This window comes from Cryptomeria japonica, chromosome 11, assembly GCF_030272615.1.
Source record: "Cryptomeria japonica chromosome 11, Sugi_1.0, whole genome shotgun sequence".
Classification (NCBI taxonomy): domain Eukaryota; kingdom Viridiplantae; phylum Streptophyta; class Pinopsida; order Cupressales; family Cupressaceae; genus Cryptomeria; species Cryptomeria japonica.
The window spans coordinates 17,232,379-17,253,543 of NC_081415.1; the positions used below are offsets into that span (position 1 = coordinate 17,232,379).

At 38.8% G+C, this 21,165-nt stretch overlaps 1 protein-coding gene across 4 annotated transcripts in view; it reads right to left on the reverse strand.

Moving 5' to 3' along the window:
* LOC131049495 (probable ADP-ribosylation factor GTPase-activating protein AGD13) overlaps positions 1–21,165 on the reverse strand; it is a 185,094-nt gene that overhangs the window by 39,462 nt on the left and 124,467 nt on the right. For 3 of the 4 annotated variants that reach the window (XM_059213825.1, XM_057983560.2, XM_057983559.2), the window contains exons 4-8: positions 18,814–18,889; positions 15,220–15,383; positions 14,997–15,141; positions 14,689–14,808; positions 14,478–14,573 (exon numbers count right to left, since the gene is read on the reverse strand). In XM_059213825.1, the coding sequence (XP_059069808.1) occupies positions 14,478–14,573; positions 14,689–14,808; positions 14,997–15,141; positions 15,220–15,383; positions 18,814–18,889 (601 nt within the window). The remainder of the gene's footprint in view (positions 1–14,477; positions 14,574–14,688; positions 14,809–14,996; positions 15,142–15,219; positions 15,384–18,813; positions 18,890–21,165) is intronic. The other variant, XM_059213826.1, reaches the window with a different exon arrangement.

Genomic DNA, 21,165 nt, shown 5'->3' on the forward strand with positions numbered 1-21,165 from the left:
CACAAGGAAGAAATTCAAGTTCGAAAGACCACCAGATGATCGATTTGGGACGTGGAAATGAAGGAGTTAAACGTCGAAAACGCAAGAATCATGCCAAAGATGGTGAATCGCTCCTGTCCCTCTCCAAGGGACCAGAGCGATGAGGTACGTCCCTCTATTTACATATTTTTTGGCGCCAAATTAAACAATTCGAATTTACTTTAAATGCTAAATCAATTTTAAAAATTGAAAATTCATTTTTTATTGGCATTTAATATGGCGTTAACATTTATTAATTATTTTTGCCTTATTTAAAAATCGAAATTTGCAATTTAAAAACGCAAGGCATTAATAGTTAATTATTTAATTAATAAAAAATCGATTTGAGCGCTCATATATGGAGGTCGGCCTTGTTATGTCATTGCAAATCATTTAAAAATGGTTTTATTTTTATTTTTAAGTCGGCCTAAGGGGTAAAGGATGCAAGCGCTATATAAGGGGGGTAGAATTATCATTTTCTACATCATTATTTTACCTTCCTTCATGCGAGTTGACAAGAGGCGAATATAGTGCGAGTTTCATTTATCCAAGGTGGCGAAGACACTCCAAGGGTGGTGCGAATTGCATTGAAGACCAAGGGTGGCGCGCGAAGACATTCCAAAGGTGGTGCGACTTCAAACCATGGTGGCATAGACATTCCCAAGGTGGTGTGAGGCGTGCGAAGTGTGTTTGAAGAGGTGCGAATTTGAAGACCACACCAAGAGCGAATTTGAAGATCTATCCAAGACCACGCCTAAGGCGAATTTGCTAAGGACTTGGTGATTTATTTGTGCGAAATTGAAGATCACATTCTCTCCAGAGGTGGCGAAATCAAATTTGAGGGGATCATATTGAAGATTATCTTTATACCTCAATTTTGCCTAGGCAAATTTTGTTTTTGCATTCTAGAGTTAGCTCTCTATCGAGGTATGGCGATTTTATTATTATTGTTTTATTCATTCATCGTCATATTTCAAATCTTGAATTTTAAATCTCTTAGCTCGATCGTTGTATTTTAGGAAATGATAACTCTAGGGACTTATCATGAGGTTTCCTAAAATCTATCTCTCTTATCTACGTTATTTATTGCAAAATCTATTTCTTATAATGAAATGTTGTGTAGGTATGGCGACCCCAAAGGCGGGAGCATCCACCAGTCGCTCGGCTCTCATGAAAGAAGATCAGAAGACTGAAGAAGTGGAGACCAAGATCGTGTCCAAGTGGAGCAACATTGGAGATACAAACTTGGGGAACTTTAGCACGAAGAAGTTCCGAGAGGTCCCTTACATCGGCAAGCCATCACCTGTCGCCCGGAGAATAATAGAGAGTGGCATTATCAAGGCGGCCGGTTTTCCTCCAGCTATTCAGTGTCACGAGTTGATGATCGAGTGTGCCCGTCATTACAATCCACAGTCCAGGACAATTGTGTCCAATGAGGGAAACACTTTGGCGTACCTTTCAGAGGAGGCCATAAGTGAAGCCTTCCATCTTCCAGAGCACAGGGACATGATATACAAGAGCATTGAAGGAGCCAGATCAGTGTACGATGATGATCCAGATGCTTGCCTAAGCATAATCAACAAGAACTGGCTACTCAAGAGTCGTCCCCGTCTGAGCAAAGTACCAAACACACCGCACAGAATTGATTTCCAAGAGGAATACAGAGATTTGATTACCATGCTCAACAGAGTTACAGGAGCACCTCATGCCTTCTATTTTGAGAAATGGATGTTTTATTTCATCCAGGTGATTGTTCAAGGAAAGGGTACAATACATTGGGCTAGAATAATTAGCCATTGCTTAGACGTACAATTGAGAAGACTCGGGGCTACTAAGTCCTTCCACATGAGTTCATACGTCATCTATGCCTTAATCAGGAGCGTTGAGTACGCAGGACTACCTCACAGAGGAGTGATTGGAAGAGGACCCGGCGAGGTCAGAGTTTGTGAATCCTATACCTACTTGCATCATCCACCAGGGAAGAACTACAAGTTAATCAATGATACTTTCACGATGAACATCACCAGGACGTTGCAAGGAGGGATTCACAACAGATTATCTCAGGATGCCCAGGAGTTAATCAAGAGGTACGGTGCTTGGTTCATTCAATTTCCCAAGTTCACTTACATTAGAGTGTATGGATGTCCTTTACCCCCATACATGTTGCCGAGATACCCTACAGATAGAATTGTGTTACTTGAAGTAACAAGGCAGTTGGCAGCATATGTGAAGGCATTCAGACACAGACATCAGAATGGAGTTCAGGTACCTATTATTTTGGGTAATTCAGTTGAGGTATGTCCCAATGTCTCAGCCATGGATGACGCAGAGAGGGAGTTAGCCTTGTATCCTTTTTCATCTTTTGCTTGGAGGAATAGTTTTGATCCTCATGGACATTTAGGGGAGACAGTCGGTAGAAGATTTAGACATGAGTACCAAATTGAAGATTTTATGATGAATCTCCTAGATGATCTTGAAGTGAAACGCAAGATACATTCTAGATTGCCTTTGGATTTCATCAGGAAATGTAAGATTTACAGAGTAGCCGACCAAGCTCAGGACAACGGCAGGCACATCCAATCTTCATATGATAGGGAGAGCAAAACAATAAGTTTGAATTGGAATGAGCCCGAAGCCGTGGATTTAGATGATTTGATGGCACCAGTCTTGTCTTGTACTCGCAGATGGGTAGACATTCAACATCAGAAGTTGAGAGAACAAGGCATAGCCATGTCTTTTACTTTGGAAGAAAAACCAGCCGAAGGTGGAGCAAGTGTGAGTGAAGGCAATCCCAATCCTAGGAATTCAGGTGAAGGTAACCTTCGATGTGCCAGTGAGGGCAATCTCCATCCGAGAGGCTCAAAGAGAAAGGAAAGATCAGAAAAGAAAGAGCCTTCCAAGAAAAAGCAAGGTGCTAACAAAGACCAAACACTAGGTACTTCTTCCAGGCCAGAAGATAGAACAGTTCGAGTAGAAGAATCCATGGAATCGATGGTACAGAATGACAGACAGGAGGAAGAACAGGCACAGCATGTTTCATCCTATGGATCTCTCCAAGACTATGATTTAGATAATGATAATGAAGTAACATTTCCTCCCAGACAAGAAGAAGTAGTACACAAAGAAATTCAAGTTCAAGAGACAAGATCAAATATCCCAGATTGGTTGAAGGAAAGATTGACTAAGGTGATCGTAATTGAGGACGAGGACAGTGCAATCGATCTAGAGAGCCTTGTTGGACGCTCACATATGACAACAGAAAAGAAGAAGGCTACAAAGATGTCCAAGATGATTCGAGATGAAACTGGATCTAGAAAACTGTAGATAGCTACACCGGCGGCAGACAAATATGAGGGTGAGATCCTAGCAGAGGACTATCATATACAGACTATTGAGTTAGGACCATCCACAGCAGAGCAGACTCTAGATGATGCCACCGACACATTTGAGGCACTGAAGGATAAGTTTAGAGAAGAAGTAGAAAAGAATAGAAAGCTTGAGAGAGAGGTCGGTGCATGGAGGACGTATTTCAGTCACATCAATGAACCTTTGGGACGTCAGGATCCAGTTAGATCACCATTGCAGGCATTGCCCCTTCAATCAATCAATGAGGCAGAAAGATTCAGGAACCTGGTCCAGCGTACATGTGGTTGGATGGATAGATCTCACACGGTGGCCATTGAGTTTGTTACAAGGATGTCGAAGATCACCCATCAGGCTATCCAAGTCCTTGAGATAATCCACAGATTGATGGCAACAGTAGCTGCATTTGCCCATACCAAGGACGTTGTCATTCCTGTCTTGAAAGTTATAAGACACACATCCAGAAGAATTTTAGCACAAGAGAGGATCTTGGAAGGTGATTCTCACAGTTTGTTTCAGTGGTCAACCTTACTCCATATAAAGAGTGTTCTCTTTGAGGACATCAGTGTTAGATGTGGTCAAGTTGAGGAGGTGATCAATCCGATCCAGGACAGAGTATTTGAGGTACTTCGTACCATTCTTGGCAGAAGGATCGAGGTCGAGACAGATGTGGATTTACAAGAGTTTGAGGATAGAATCACGATCATCTTTCGCAAGGACGCAGATGTTACAGATGAGCAGTATGATCAGATGTATGCCACCATGCTCCTGATTGATAGAACAAAGGAACTTGAACCTACTTGGGACGCAGCTCTTCTAGATGCATTTGATCAGGTTATCCACTTAGAAGAGAGTATCAAGAATCTTCCCGAGATTCCAATCACAGAAATCGAAGGAATCGTGACAAAATTCATTGCATATGCTAAGAAGGAAAATTGGAAAGGGAATAAGATTCTAGATGAAAGGTTGTTACAGATGACATGACATCTTATTTCTCATTGGTTGATACCTCCTAGATTTTTGTGCCAAATTTAATATTTGGCTATGTATTTAATATTGTTCAGTAAAAAGGAGGTCATTTGTAACAAACCCTAATTAGGGTTTAGGTGTCATGATCTTGTCCGTTGATTTGCTTTCAATCTGGACCTTTCATTGTAATTGGGGATGCTATTTATACCCCCATTTTTCATTTCATTTGTAATAATCAGTTAATAGAGAATAGAGTTAAGAGTGAAATAGAGAGATTAGAATTGTAAGCAATTTTTATTTTGTAGCAAGATTGAGTCTTGAAGAGAGGAGTTCAAGCAATTGTTGTATATGATACTTGGAAATCAATAAAATATTGAAGTTATGGTGTTTTGTTGCAAATTTCTTAAGTTATCTTCATGGTTGTTGGATGTACTTGAATCACGCTCAATCAAAGTAGTTTGTTAATTTGAAAGGCTAAGTGTGAGATTTGATATTTGGTAGGATTCGCAATCCAAACCACTAGCTTCTTGCTGATTGTAGGAACGCCTTGCGTGGTCAACTGGAAAACATTTTGAGTCCTTAACTTTCAAGCATTTTCATCTAGGATATGTACCTTCGTAGTAGTGTCCTTGGTCTTTGATGCATTGAATACCATTATTACCTTAGAAGATCGCACTAATTTCAATTAAGTTGTTATCTTATGGCAAAATTGAAGTTGGTTGAGTCTTGCCAAATCTCATCCATGCTAAGTCGTTCATAGGGTTAGGCTAGATTAGACCTCTTAAACCCTGTCCCTTTTCCCATTTTTTGAAAGTTCTTTTTAGATTAGTGAAATCTTCGAACCATTGAATCCGTAAGAAGCCTTGAAGGAAACAGCAAATCACATCATACCACTAAAAAGCTTGTCCACACGTGGAGACCCCACTAAAAGAACCTTGGAGTCCATCTAACTGATCCTTTTTTGCAGATCTTCAGCAGTTAGAGACTATTTTCTCAAGAGAGGATAAGATGCCTGTCGGTATTTTATTCTGTGTATGATTGTGTACAAAATACACGTCAACAGATCTGCAATAAGATAAGGAGGACGTAGCATTGTGTATGCTCGGTGAAATCTGTTGTTGAAGGAAGTAATAGGTTCATGCTCTCTCCTTCGAACCTCAACAAACTATCTGTATAACTCCGCTGGTGTAGTTGGGATGCCAAATTTAGCAATGAATGCGTCTTTCATCGCGTCCCAAGTCCTGATGGACCCTGTAGGCAAGTGAATAAACCAAAAGTATGCCTCTTCTCCCAATGAGTAAGGAAAAAGCCTACATGCCACATCTCCATATTCAATTTGTCTGTTACGAAGAAGGTCCTCAAACATTTTGATGTGATCTTCTGCCGTGCGATGGAAATCACTAACATTGAACTTGGAACAAAAGTGCTCTGGATTCTTCGGCATATCATGATAAATCGCGAATTCCAACGGTGACGGATTGTTGACTAGCCAAGTCGCACCATTAAGTATATGAGGAGGAGGAGGTGGAGGTGGAGCACGTTGAGCCATCGTACCTTTTGAAGCTGAACTTGATGAACTAGCTTGACTCTTTGTTTGAGAAATTGCCTGGATACTAGATTGGATCGCCGCTTGGACTTGTTCTTGAAGAACTTGTGATGACTCAGGAGATCCTTCCAATCTTAGTTCGAATTCTTTGGGAGTGTCCTCTCTTTTAACTCGCTTTGCTTTGGAAGTAAACTGAAGTTCACTTAGATCTTTGATGCCTGGTGTGGACCTCAACAACCTTTGATGTTTCTCGGGCGAGAATGAACCAATGCGATCCAGCGTGAAGTCTTGCAAGGATTATTGTGGGTTCCTTTGATTGCGAAGATCTCTAGCTATGACCCTTTGATGTTCTTCGGCTCTATCTTCTTCTTGTTCTAAGATGATCCTAACTCTGCTATATTCGACTTGACTTCTCCTTGCGTTCCAAGCTACTTGATTCAATTCGGAAATGATGTCCTCTTGGGTATTGCCTATTTGCAAATTGGGTTGCACTACTTGATTCAGTCCTTCATTTGGCAACACCATCGTACTTCATGATCATGTTTGCAATGTTTTTCCCTTTTTCAAAATCTTCGGACTTCGAACTTCGAAGACTAAAAGCCCTCCTTCTAGCGCCAATTCTGTTGACGTGTATTTTGTACACAATCATACACAAAATAAAATACCAATAGGCATCTTATCCTCTCTTGAGAAAATAGTCTCTAACTGCTGAAGATCTGCAAAAGGATCAGTTAGATGGACTCCAAGGTTCTTTTAGTGGGGTCTCCACGTGTGGACAAGCTTTTAGTGGTATGATGTGATTTGCTGTTTCCTCCAAGGGGTCTTACGTATTCAAAGCTCGAAGATTTTACTAAACTAAAGGAACTTTCAAAAAAAAAGCAAAAGATAGGGTTTAAGAGGTCTAATCTAGCCTAACCCTATGAATGACTTAGCATGGACGAGACTTGGCAAGACTCAACCAACTTCAATTTTGCCATAAGATAACAACTCAATTGAAATTAGTGCGATCTTCTAAGGTAATAATGATGTTCAATGCATCAAAGACCAAGGACACTACTACGAAGGTACATATCCTAGATACGAAAATGCTTGAAGGTTAAGGACTCAAAATGTTCTCCAGTCGACCACGCAAGGCGTTCCTACAATCAGCAAGAAGCTAGTGGTTTGGATAGCGAATCCTACCAAATATCAAATCCCACACTTAGTCTTTCAAATTAACAAACTACTTTGATTGAGCGTGATTCAAGTACATCCAACAACCATGAAGATAACTTAAGAAATTTGCAACAAAACACCATAACTTCAATATTTTATTGATTTCCAAGTCATCATATACAACAATTGCTTGAATTTCTCTCTTCAAGACTCAATCTTGCTATAAAATAAAAATTGCTTACAACTCTAATCTCTCTATTTCACTCTTATCTGACTATTCGACTATTAACTATTCTACTATTTTTAAATGAAATGAAAAATGGGGGTATAAATAGCATCCCCAGTTACAATGAAAGGTCCAGATTGAAAATAAATCAACGGACAAGATCATGACACCTAAACCCTAATTAGGGTTTGTTACAAATGACCTCCTTTTTACTGAACAATATTAAATACATAGCCAAATATTAAATTTGGCACAAAAATCTAGGAGGTATCAACCAATGAGAAATAAGATGTCATGTCATCTGTAACAACCTTTCATCTAGAATCTTATTCCCTTTCCAATTCTCTTTCTTAGCATATGCAATGAATTTTGTCACGATTCCTTCGATTTCTGTGATTGGAATCTCGGGAAGATTCTTGATACTCTCTTCTTAGTGGATGACCTGATCGAATGCATCTAGAAGAGCTGCGTCCCAAGTAGGTTCAAGTTCCTTTGTTCTATCAATCAGGAGCATGGTGGCATACATCTGATCATACTGTTCATCTGTAACATCTGCGTCCTTGCGAAAGATGATCTTGATTCTATCCTCAAATTCCTGGATATCCACATCTGTCTCGACCTCGATCCTTCTGCCAAGAATGGTACGAAGTACCTCAAATACTCTGTCCTGGATCGGATTGATCACCTCCTCAACTTGACCACATCTAACACTGATGTCCTCGAAGAGAACACTCTTTATATGGAGTAAGGTTGACCACTGAAACAAACTGTGAGAATCACCTTCTAAGATCCTCTCCTGCGCTAAAATTCTTCTGGATGTATGTCTTATTACCTTCAAGACAGGGATGACAACGTCTTTGGTATGGGCAAATGCAGCTACTGTTGCCATCAATCTGTGGATAATCTCAAGGACTTGGATAGCCTGATGAATGATCTTCGACATCCTTGTAACAAATTCTATGGCCACTGTATGAGATCTATCCATCCAACTACATGTACGCTGGACCAGGTTCCTGAATCTTTCTGCTTCATTGATCGATTGAAGGGGCAATGCCTGCACTGGTGATCTAACTGGATCCTGACGTCCCAAAGGTTCATTGATGTGACTGAAATATGTCCTCCATGCACCGACCTCTCTCTCAAGCTTTCTATTCTTTTCCACTTCTTCTCTAAACTTGTCCTTCAAAGCCTCAAATGTGTCGGTGGCATCATCTAAAGTCTGCTCTGCTGTGGATGGTCCTAACTCAAAAGTCTGTACATCATAATCCTCTGCTAGGATCTCACCCTCATATTTATCTGCTGCCGGTGTAGCTATCTGCAGTTTTCTAGATCCAGTCTCATCTCGAATCATCTTGGACATCTTTGTAGCCTTCTTCTTCTCTGTTATCACATGTGAACGTCCAACAAGGCTCTCTAAGTCAATTGCATTGTCCTCGTCCTCAATTACGATCACCTTGGTCAATCTTTCCTTCAACCAATCTGGGATATTCGATCTTGTCTCTTGAACTTGAATTTCTTTGTGTACTATTTCTTCTTGTCTGGGAGGAGATGTTACTTCATTATCCTCTTCTAACTCATAATCTTGGAGAGATCCATCTGATGAAACATGCTGTGCCTGTCCTTCCTCCTGTCTGTCATTCTGTACCATCGACTCCATGGACTCTTCCACTCGAACTGTTCTATCCTCTGGTCTGGAAGAAGTACCTGGTGTTTGATCTTTGTTGGCACCTTGCTTTTTCTTGGAAGACTCTTTCTTTTCTGATCTTTCCTTTCTCTTTGAACCTCTCGAATGGAGATTGCCCTCACTGGCACATCGAAGGTTACCTTCACCTGAATTCCTAGGATTAGGATTGCCTTCACTAACACTTGCTCCACCTTCGGCTGGTTTTTCTTCCAAAGTAAAAGATATAGCTATGCCTTGTTCTCTCAACTTCTGATGCTAAACGTCTACCCATCTGCGACTACAAGACAAGACTGGTGCCATCAAATCATCTAAATCCACGACCTCGGGCTCATTCCAATTCAAACTTATTGTTTTGCTTTCTCTATCATATGAAGACTGGATGTGCTTGCCATTGTCCTGAGCTTGGTCGGCCACTCTGTAAATCCTGCATTTCCTGATGAAATCCAAAGGCAATCTAGAATGTATCTTACGTTTCACTTCAAGATCATCTAGGAGGTTCATCATAAAATCTTCAATTTGGTGCTCATGTCTAAATCTTCTACCGACTGTCTCCTCTAAATGTCCATGTGGATCAAAACTATTCCTCCAGGCAAAAGATGAAAAAGAATACAAGGCTAACTCCTTCTCTGCGTCATCCATGGCTAAGACATTAGGACATACCTCAACTGAATTACCCAGAATAATAGGTACCTGAACTCCATTCTAGTGTCTGTGTCTGAATGCCTTCACATATGCTGCCAATTGCCTTGTTACTTCAAGTAACACAATTCTGTCTGTCGGATACCTCGGCAACATGTATGGGGGTAAAGGACATCCATGCACTCTAATGTAAGTGAACTTGGGAAACTGAATGAACCAAGCACCATACCTCTTGATGAACTCCTGGGCATCCTGAGATAATCTGTTGTGAATTCCACCTTGCAACGTCCTTGTGATGTTCATCGTGAAAGTATCATTGACTAACTTGTAGTTCTTCCTTGGCGGATGATGCAAGTAGGTATAGGATTCACAAGCTCTGACCTCGCCGGGTCCTCTTCCAATCACTCCTCTGTGAGATAGTCCTGCGTACTCAACGCTCCTGATTAAGGCATAGATGACGTATGAACTCATGTGGAAGGACTTAGTAGCCCTGAGTCTTCTCAACTGTACGTCTAAGCAATGGCTAATTATCCTAGCCCAATGTATCGTACCCTTTCCTTGAACAATCACCTGGATGAAGTAAAACATCCACTTCTCAAAATAGAAGGCATGAGGTGCTCCTGTAACTCTGTTGAGCATGGTAATTAAATCTCTGTACTCCTCCTGGAAATCAATCCTGTGCGGTGTGTTCGGTACTTTGCTCAGACGGGGACGACTCTTAAGTAGCCAATTCTTATTGATTATGCTTAAGCAAGCATCTGGATCATCATCGTACACTGATCTGGCTCCTTCAATGCTCTTGTATATCATGTCCCTGTGCTCTGGAAGATGGAAAGCCTCACTTATGGCTTCCTCTGAAAGGTACGCCAAAGTGTTTCCCTCATTGGACACAATTGTCCTGGAGTGTGGATTGTAGTGACGGGCACACTCGATCATCAACTCGTGGCACTGAATAGCTGGAGGAAAACCGGCCGCCTTAATGATGCCACTCTCTATTATTCTCCGGGCGATAGGTGATGGCTTGCCAATGTAAGGGACCTCTCGAAACTTCTTCGTGCTAAAGTTCCCCAGGTTTGTATCTCCAATGTTGCTCCACTTAGACACGATCTTGGTCTCCACTTCTTCGGTCTTCTGATCTTCTTTCATGAGAGCTGAGCGGCTGGTGGATGCTCCCGCCTTTGGGGTCGCCATACCTACACAACATTTCATTATAAGAACTAGATTTTGCAATAAATAACGTTGATTAGAGAGATAAAGTTTTTAGGAAACCTCATGATAAGTCTTTCGAGTTATCATTTCCTAAAAAAAAAACAACGATTGAGCTAAGAGATTCAAAATTCAAAATTTCAAAATTTGAAATACGACGATGAATGAATAAAGCAATAATAATAAATCGCCATACCTCAATAGAGAGCTAACTTTAGAATGCAAAAACAAAATTTGCCTAGGCAAAATTGAGGTATAAAATAATCTTCAATATGATCTCCACAAAATTGACTTTGCCACCTTTGGAGTGAACGTGATCTTCAAGTATCGCCTTAGACGTGGTCTTAAATGATCTTCAAATTTGCCCTTGACAAATCGCTCAAACAAATCCTCCAAGTCTTTAGTAAATTCGCCTTAATGTATCCTCAAGTTCGCATTTGGTGTGGTCTTCAAATTCGCACCACCCTTTGATAACTAAGCGCCACCCTTGTTTTGAATTCGCACCACCTTTGAACACACTTCGCACTATATTCGCCTCTCCTCAATTCGCATGAAGAAAGGTAAAAATGATTATGTGAAAATGAAAATTTCCACTCCCCTTATATAGTGCTTCACACCTTTTACCCATTTTGGCCGACTTGAATAAATAAAACCATTTTTCAAAATGATTTTAAATGATTTGCAATAAAATAACAAGGCCGACTTGCTTAATTGAGCGCTCCAAATCGATTTTTATTAATTAATTAATTAATTATTAATGCCTTGCGTTTTTTAAATGTGAATTTCGATTTTTAAATAAAGGCAAAAAATAATTAATAAAAGATAACGCCATATTAAATGCTAAATAAAAATGGATTTTCAATTTTTTAATCGATTTAGCATTTAAGGAAATTTAAATTTGTTTATTTGGCGCCAAAATTGGAAGACAAAGGGACGTACCTCATCGCTCTGGTCCCTTGGAGAGGGACAGGAGTGATCCATTATTTTGTCTTGATTTTTGCATTTCTTACGTCCAACTCCTTCATCTCCACGTTAAAAATCGATCATCTTGATAGGTTCTTCGCATTTGATCATCTTGCATGTGTGCTTAAGTGCCTTTTAAGTGCATATCGCCCTGGTCCTTGTCCAAAGGACAGGAGCGATCTTCTTGTTTCCACGTTCATCTTGCATCTTTGTTCCTCGATCTTTCATTGTTGGCGAATAACATCCTTTACTTGTTCCTTTTGCGCTTGATTCATTTGTCTTCATTATGTGTTTGGTCATTTTAAGGGGTCATCGCCCTTGTCCCTTGGAGAGGGACAGGAGCGATCCATGTTCTTTTCCTTGACCTTGGCAACTTTAAACCTTGATCTTCGTTGTGATGTCCTTCAAACGTCGTCCTTCACCTTACCTAACTTCGCTTTGCTTTGATCTTGAAGGAACGTAAGTGTTTTGATAAGATCGCCCTGGTCCTTGTCCAAAGGACAGGAGCGATGTGAGGCTTTTACATTGTTTGGCGATGTTTGGACGTTGAAAACCCTTGCGAATTATCTTCATACGATGCCTTGGACCCTCTAAAACATTGCGAAGTCTTGTCCTTACGTAAATTTTGCATGAAATGGCCAATGCATTCAACATCGCCCTGGTCCCTTCCTGAGGGACAGGAGCGATCTAGGCTATAGGGTGCGAATTTCATCATTGCGACGACCTTTGAATGTTTGTGCTTGCTAAAAAAGTCTTGAAGTGTCCCTCGCCACCTTGACTTAACTTGGATCGACCTTGAACGTGCATAGGAAGTATCATCACCATTGTATCGCCCTGGTCCCTTGGAGAGGGACAGGAGCGATCCTCCTTTTGTAGCCTTTACCTCACTTTGCCAGGTTCCAAGTTTATATCCAATGGACTCGTCTTTCTTCACTCTATTCGTTCATGCCTTGACATTGTTTGTAACTTTGCAAGAAAATCAATTATATCAAAAATCGCTATGGTCCCTTCCTGAGGGACAGGAGCGAACTAGACATTTAGGACCTTCGTGGACGTCCAAAAAATTTTCAATTTGTATTCAATGCGTCCATCTCATGTTTTCCCTTGTTTTTGAACGTAAACTTGTCTTGACATTTGCCTGGATTCTGTCTAATGAAGGAAATCGCTCTGGTCCCTGGGAGAGGGACGGGAGCTATAAGGTATTTCGCCCTGGTCCCTTGGAGAGGGACAGGAGCGATTTGGTCAATATAGGTCATTCTCCTTCGTTTTTGCATCTCAAATTATATTCATTTGGCAAAGCATCTTCCTTCGGACCCTTTCAAATTGTTAAGTCATCGAAATCTTGCAAGGACAAGGCGAAATTTGATTTGTAGCTCCGGTCCTTCACTGAGGGACAGGAGCGATTTTCCTCCTGGAGGCATTTCTGTGTTCATAAAAATCTTCAATTTATATTCAATGGAAAGATATCGCCGTTCTCCATCACTTCCAACTCGAAATTTGTCTGGACTCTGCAGGGATGATGAGATATTTGAAAATGAGCTCCCGTCCTTCACTGAGGGACAGGAGCGATTTTGCTCCTACAGGCCAAGATAACATGATTTTTCACATTTTAACACTTCACGAGGTGAAAACAAATCAATTCCAATGCCCAGGATCAAAAATCAAAAAAGTCAAAATTTGGTCAAAATATTCAATCGGACAAAAATTCACATTTGACTGTCAACACTTAGACAAATTTAAGCTCTGCATCAACATTCCAATTGAAAATTAGACCATTTTGGCGAATTCATTGCATTCAAAATTTGCATCCTAGAAAAGGAAGCTCAAAAGCTCTCAAAAATGACTGGATTTTGGCTTGAAAAGACAAAATTTAAAACCCTAAGGCTTGACCCTAAATCCAGACGACTAACTAACTAGCAAAACCCTAAAAACGAAAGCAAAAAACGAGCGAAAAACAAGCAAAAAGAGGGGGTCCCCATTTGCGATGGGGCGATGTGTGAAATGGTCACAACAGGTTGTTAGTTGTAAATTAATCTTGTGTTTGTATTTGATTTGGGAGTTGTTGGAAGAGGTTTGTTCAATGTTTCTTTCAGAGTTAAACATTTCTCTCCAGCTAGGGTTTATTTGGTCAAAACATTGTACCCTTACCTTAGAGTTGTACAAGGGATTTGATCACAGACTAAATTTGAATGACCCTTTTTCACTCTCAACAAGTCATTGATCATGCCCTAACTGATAAGGAAAAAGTGAAACAATGATATAAAATACTATTTCCACCTTGGGTTTCATCAGCATTTACAATGATTACTAGGTGCTACAGTTAACAAGTGCATCCAGCCCTCCACTCAGGAGCAAGATCTTTGACACCCGATACCAAAGCCAACAACTTAGCTCAAGATAAAAGTAAACTTTTATATGTTAATCCATATTTCACAACACTTGAGAGCTAAATTTTGTTACAAAAATTATAATTTACTGGTAACTCAACAGTTTACACTTGAGAGCTAAGTTTTGTTACAAAACTATAATTTACTGGTAATTCAACAGTTTACAACGATAGCAAGCAAACAAATATTAGCTCAAAAAAGAAACGATGAAATAAGATTAAACTTAAAAACATTCAATTAATATGGTTTCAAGAAAATATTCAGTTCTTCTGAAAACAGCACTTCCAACAAGAAGACAACTTAATCATTTTCATTACTCACCAGTTTTAAGGAAGATAGACTCTGTGGAACAGAAAGCATAATCTCCTCATTCCAAACTGGGTTTAAATTGCTCTTCACAACACGTGTCTTCATCGTCTGTAAAAGGCATAAAAGACGATATAACCAACTGTCAAAGTGTTCTCAAATGTTTGAATTTTATCAAATGTATTAAGCAAGAAAGTAAAGGTTAAGAGTAAAAAATATAACAGACTTGCTGCCCAAGAGTGAGAACAACATAAGGATCACTTGTCATCACATCCCGCACAGCTAGGTTTGTGCCCTTCACAACTTTAACCTTCAGCAAACCAGTAAATTCCACCATAGCCACCTGCTACGAAAAGAATATATCCACTGTCACCAGCTGAAATATTTCAATCAAAAAGTAAATAGGTAGACCAGACTAAATATTGATTTTCACTATTCTTCACTCATGCACTGCAGGTAAATTCTCCATTCTCTATCACAGCTATCTCCAAAATCTCTGGAAAGTAAGATGGAAGATGAAAAATAAGTACAAACCAGCTTGCTTGAATGTTTTTGCTGTAATCCAGGTTTCAAGCTGTTGCTAGAAGGCATAGATTGAAAAGATGCGCTATGAGTGGATGACAATGAAGATGCAATTCGCAAGCTGGGCTTCAGATATTCTTGCAGCTCATACTTATTCCTGCGAAAGAGATCTCAACTTTGTTTCCAAAAATTTATCCAAATCAATATGGAAGATATGCATACAAATAAAAGCTACCTGATGAAATCTGAGCGCTCTTCAAAAGATGCTTCTGGTCCAGGTTTTTTAAAACCTTCAGGTAGAAGTGCTTCATAAATTGCATTGGCAGCAGCATTTCCACCAACATCAACCATACCATCAACTTCATTATCTGTCCAGTTGTCCAGTGTCACTGATAAAACCTAGAAAACAACAATGTTGCCTCTTAGAAAGGGAAGAATGTCTGTTTGGCATTCTTGTTTTCACTTGTATGGAACAAGGCCAGTTATCTCGTTTTGTGCATTTTTGCATGTTTTGCCTTAAAGATACAAATAAATATAAGACAGAAAAAAAAACAGCCGAAGTTAAAAACACTTAAGATACTACAAATGAGCTCAGCAAAACCTTTTTCTAAAGTCCAAGCTCATTGCCCTAATTAGGGTTGTGCAATCTTTTAATTTAATTTTAAATTCCCCGTATGACTCCCTAGGCACCCAAAAGAAGGTTACTCTATTAATATTTAGAATCAATACCTTATATCTTTCTAGGCGCCAATAAAGTCAATTTATTAAATTAAATAACGTTAGTTAAATATTTAATTTTAGTATTTTAACGTTATTTAAAATAATATCTCAAAACACCTTATGTCGCCAAGATATCATCAATTTAAACAATCACCGACTATGCAAAAATAGTAACTCTGCTAACTGACTTGGCTAATTCCTTGCTCTACACGACCATCCAATTTCTCACACCTAGTCACAGTGAAGGTCAAGTTGACTAGCTTCAAGCATTTTAATTTATTCATATAATTCCCATGAGCAAGCATAAAGTTCTGTTTACTAAGCCAGCGTCACCTCAAACATAATGCACCCTTCAAAAAAGACAACTAAAATTTATCTGCATTCACTTGTCTTTTCCTATCGCTCCCCCATTCATTTTTTCAAGGAACCTTGACTTTCTGCAATTTGTCTTTATTCACAAGTCACATTGTCTTATTCGATGTCTTCTTGTTGGCTTTAAGAAATGATCAACCTGCTGAAGAACATAAAATACATCCAGCAACTCTAAGGCCCAATTTTTTCTCTTTTTTGTCTTTTAGTACTGGTTTTTAAAGGACACAATACAGAATAAACTGAGATAAACAAATTGATCCACACAACAAAACCAATACCCTGAATTTTTTCCAAGTCTCTGCAATCTTAATTAAACTTCAATATGAACAATAGCCAGTGATCTCCATCAATTTAATCAAACCTGTAATCTTTACGCTCACACTGAGACTCCAAAATGAATCTCACTGCATAAACTAGGGTGGATCTTTCAGCACCAAAACCGATCTTCCTCTAGAGGGTTTTTGTCCTCTAGAAGGCTGATTCAAACCATGTTTGATTCCCAAATCCCCAAAGGTTTCACTAGAGAGAAATAACATAATCTGCCTATTGCCAAATGAGCCCCTCAACTGCCTTTTATACATTTTTCCCGTCAAACTTCCAGAAAGCACCATTTAAACTCCCTTTTAGCCCCAAAAAAGACCTTTTTATTAAAATAATGAAAAGTTGACACACAAGGTCCCTATTTTATGCATCCAAGATTTAAAACACTTCATCCCAATTCCAACGATGAGCTATAACACTAAGGCGAATATAAAAATATAAAATATTTTAATATAATTTAAACATCCTTGGTAAAAATAATTAAATTAGCCATTAATACACCCATTTTGTCAAACTATCGAAATGCATCGGAATCAAAAACTAACTGCAATAGTGTGATTGACCTGCTCAAGAACATAAAATACATCCAACAACTAAGGCCCATTTTTTTTCTCTTTTTTGTCTTCTAGTGCTTAATTTTGAAGTCTGTTTTTGTTTTATTCAAGCTTCTTAATTGAATCCTTAAAGGCACAATAAAGAATAAACTGAGATAAACAAATTGATCCAGACAACAAAACCAATACCTTGATTTTTTCCAAAAGTCTCTGCAATCTTAATTAAACTTCAATATGAACAATAACCAGTGACCTCTATCAATTTAATCAAACCTGTAATCTTTACGCTCACACTGAGACTCCAAAACGAATCTCACCGCATAAACTAGGGTGGATCTTTCACCACCGTAGCCAATCTCCCTCCAGAAGGTTTTCAACCTCAAAAAGGCTGATTCGAACCAATTTCGATTCCCAAAATCCCAAAGGTTTCACCACAAAGAAATAACATAATCTACCTATTGCCAAATGAGCCTCCCAAGTACCTTTTATACGTTTTTCCCATCAAACTTCCAGAAAGCACCATTTAAACTCCCTTTTAGCTCTAAAAAAGACCTTTTTATTAAAATATGTAAAGTTGACACACAAGGTCCCTATTTTATACATCCAAGATTTAAAATACTTCACTCCAATTCCGATGATGAGCTATAATGCTAAGGTGAATATAAAATATTTTAATATAATTTAAGCATCCTTGGTAAAAATAATTAAAATAAGCCATTAGTACACCCATTTTGTGAAAACTACCAGAATGCATCGGAATTGAAAACTAACTGCACTCGTGTGATCCTAATGACGAATAAGGATAAATGGAGCCAAGCAGACAAGTTATTATAAATAAATGCCCTCCCCAAGATTCTTGAAGAACACATCAGAAGCTGAAAATCACCCCTAAAAGTGGCATATGATTCCTCCAAACAATCTAAGCTCACTAGCAACATCAAATAACTTCTCAGATAACATTGACACAAACTCAAAAGGTTAGTGCCAACTGCAATGCAAGAGAACCCGAAAATGAAGACATTACACTCAAATCTCTAAATAGATATACATTTTTTTGATAAAAGGTAAAATGGGGGTCCTTCAAAGGGCCTCAACTCTTTTACAACCAAGTTAACAAAAAACCATACAAGGCAATTATCATAAAACACGACATAAGCATAACTTCAACAAAATAACAATGGACCACAATTTCCAACATCCAATTAGCTAAAAATTCCATCAATAAGGTCGGATAAAAACCATTAATTCTTTCCATATAAGGGGTGATACTCCCCAACCGGAGTATTTTCCAAATTATGCAGTACTTGACCAGTGAGTTGACAGCACCATGTGACAAGGATCCACCTTGATGCAATCTCCTCATATGATGATTGGATGTTGAACAATCTTAACTTTCTTGATGATAAATTCCTTATTATGGTTATAAGAAGTTCTCCAAAGACCACAATGAAAACGGTAATAAACTCTAGAAATATAGTATGGAGAGAATGGAAGTCTCTCAAAATTTGCTTGCTCTAAACCATAATAAAGCATGATAAATAGAGTCATCAATGAATGGGCAGATAATTTCCTGTTGTCACGAGTGAGCTGCATCGTCACAAAAAGATATAACTGCCACATCCTGGGGAAAGTAATCATTGAACAACAATATCTAAATAGATATATTATGGAAATATTGTAAACATCATTCTTCCATTAAATAAATTCTAATTTTTATTTTTATCATGCTCCAAACAAAGGTATGATCTTACAAATAGTTTCCTCTATCTTGATGCCTCTTTCCAAAAGAAAAGAAGAAAATTATTTAGAATACAGATATGAATAGCTTAAATAAAAGGAAAAACATCATACACAATTGATACCTTTGATACATGCACACCAAGGCTTCGATGCACACCAGAGCACTTTATGCATATAAAAACTCCAATATTTGATGATCTGTGATTGAACAAAAACTACATGAAGTGAAAATGGAATTTCTACTTAAAACCACATGAAGTGAAAATGGCATTTCTACTTAAAACCACGTGAAGTGAAGATGGCATTTCTACTTAATGCTATACAATATTCATCATGATTTACAAGCATCATTAGTGATAATAGATTACAAGTAAAAGAACATGCCAGCAATAAATAAAGTATGTAAAACACCTTCAATACAAGGGCAATTTATTTTTAAATAATCAATAGACTAGTATAGATATCTTACATACATATATGTAAAAGATGCCTAGAGATTTCAATATAATATAACCAAAAAAAAATTAGTATAATCATTATAAAGTAACTATTAAATATTAATTTATATAAATATTTTTGACTGTAAATGATTAATTATTCTATCATATTAAATAATTATAATTAAATTAATTTTATTTTTTAATACTATATTTGTGAGATTTGGGAGGAGGGAAGGCTTTATTGATTTGTTGATGCCTGCGTCTGCTTCTGCTCCATTCTCTGCACTCCAGGGGTTTTAATAGACTGAGTTCGGACGGAAACGGAATTTCCTGTAGCGAATGGTAGTTTGAAAACAAAATCCTCGAATTAGAGTTTCTCAGAGAATGCACAGTAGTATGAGAACTTCAGAGAATAGAGGATGATGTTTAAATAGAAATAGAAGCTCTGTTTTGATTGCGTGTGTGCAGAGCGTTTGATAATTTCGCTTTCCAGAGAGGGGTGGTCTGAGGGTTTTGGATTGATTATACGAAGAAAAAGCAGACACAGTTCTGCGACCTGCACTCGATCGTCTCCTTTCCTTCAAGGTTGACTATTTCTGATTGGAAGGAAGAAAGCTTGAGGGCCCGCGAACCTTCATTTGGGTACACAGCCACATCATTCTTCTTTGTGTGTCTCCACGCACACTCAATGCCCTGCGTGTCTTTTGGGTTGAAGAATTGACCAACGAAGATTAATGTGACTTCATGGAGAACAACTCTGGAGGAGAACCATCAACTCTTGACAAAACAGAGGTGGTGGATAATGAGAAAACCAAAGGCATGAAGAAATCCTTCAAGGAGGCCGTTGCTCAACCACTTTCCACTATCGCAGAAGGTGCTAGGTTTGTCTCCATTGAACCCTTGGCAATAGGTGATAATGGCAACTCCAGTGGGAAAGGTAAGGACCCTAGCTTTTCCTTGGGCTCTCATTCTGTCATTCCTAATGATTCAATGTGTAATGAGATTGCTCTTGAAAAGAGTAGATTAAAAGATGTTGCTATTTTTTTCGCTGATGTTGATGTTGATAAATGTCCGGCCCAAAAAATTCCTCGATGATTGGTTTAGAAATGTGTGGAATATTAAACTAGGGTTTCATGTTTCCTTCTGTAGATTAACTCAAAAAGGATTATTTGTTATTGTTTTCAAAGATCATAAGGCCCAATCTGAAGTTATTAATAAACAATATTGGACTGATGGTAGATGCACATTTCGTGCCCTAGGATGGTCTCTTGAAGCCATTAATGAAGAAATCTAGGCACTGTCATGCCCTAGGTGGCTTCTGGTTAAAAATGTCCCTCTGCTGCTATGGAGATTCATACCCCAACTGATTGAGCCAATTGACAAAACCATTTGTATGGATAATTCGGCCTCCGTTATACCGCATTTGGATGCTACGGTTCTTGTTTCGATTAACCTTGGTTTAGATGTTCCTAAACTTCTCAGTGTTAAATTAGGGGATGACATTGTATCTTGCCCTATCGAAATTCTAGGAGTCAATGCTTGCTTCCTCCGCAGAAAAGAGGGGCATATTCGGAAGAATTGTCCCATTATCAATCGAAAAAAAGGTGTGGAGAAACCCCAAAAGGGTGCTCACAACTCCTTGTTTGCCTCCAAGAATCATTTGCCCTTATCGGCCTCTGTGCCTCTCATGGATAAACTTGACTCCTTAAGTAAAAATGTTAAAAATGCTATGAGTGGAGCTATTAAAATGCTTCTCGAGCTTAATAAAAACACAGAGTTTGGGAAATTCAATGAAGCTCCCCCGCCCCACTCTGCAATTACAAAAGCCCTAGAACAGATGGATAAAGATCAACAAGAGGGTTTTCAAATAGTTGGCAAAAACCGTAGAAAGAGGAGGAAAAATGCCCAGCAGTTGGCGCTCGAAAAAATTAGAGCGGCTGACCCCAATAGCAATGAGCATAGTAAAGATAAAAATGTTAGGGCGAACAATTATGCTTCTCCTATGGAAGATGATGCGCAGGAGATGTCCCCCGA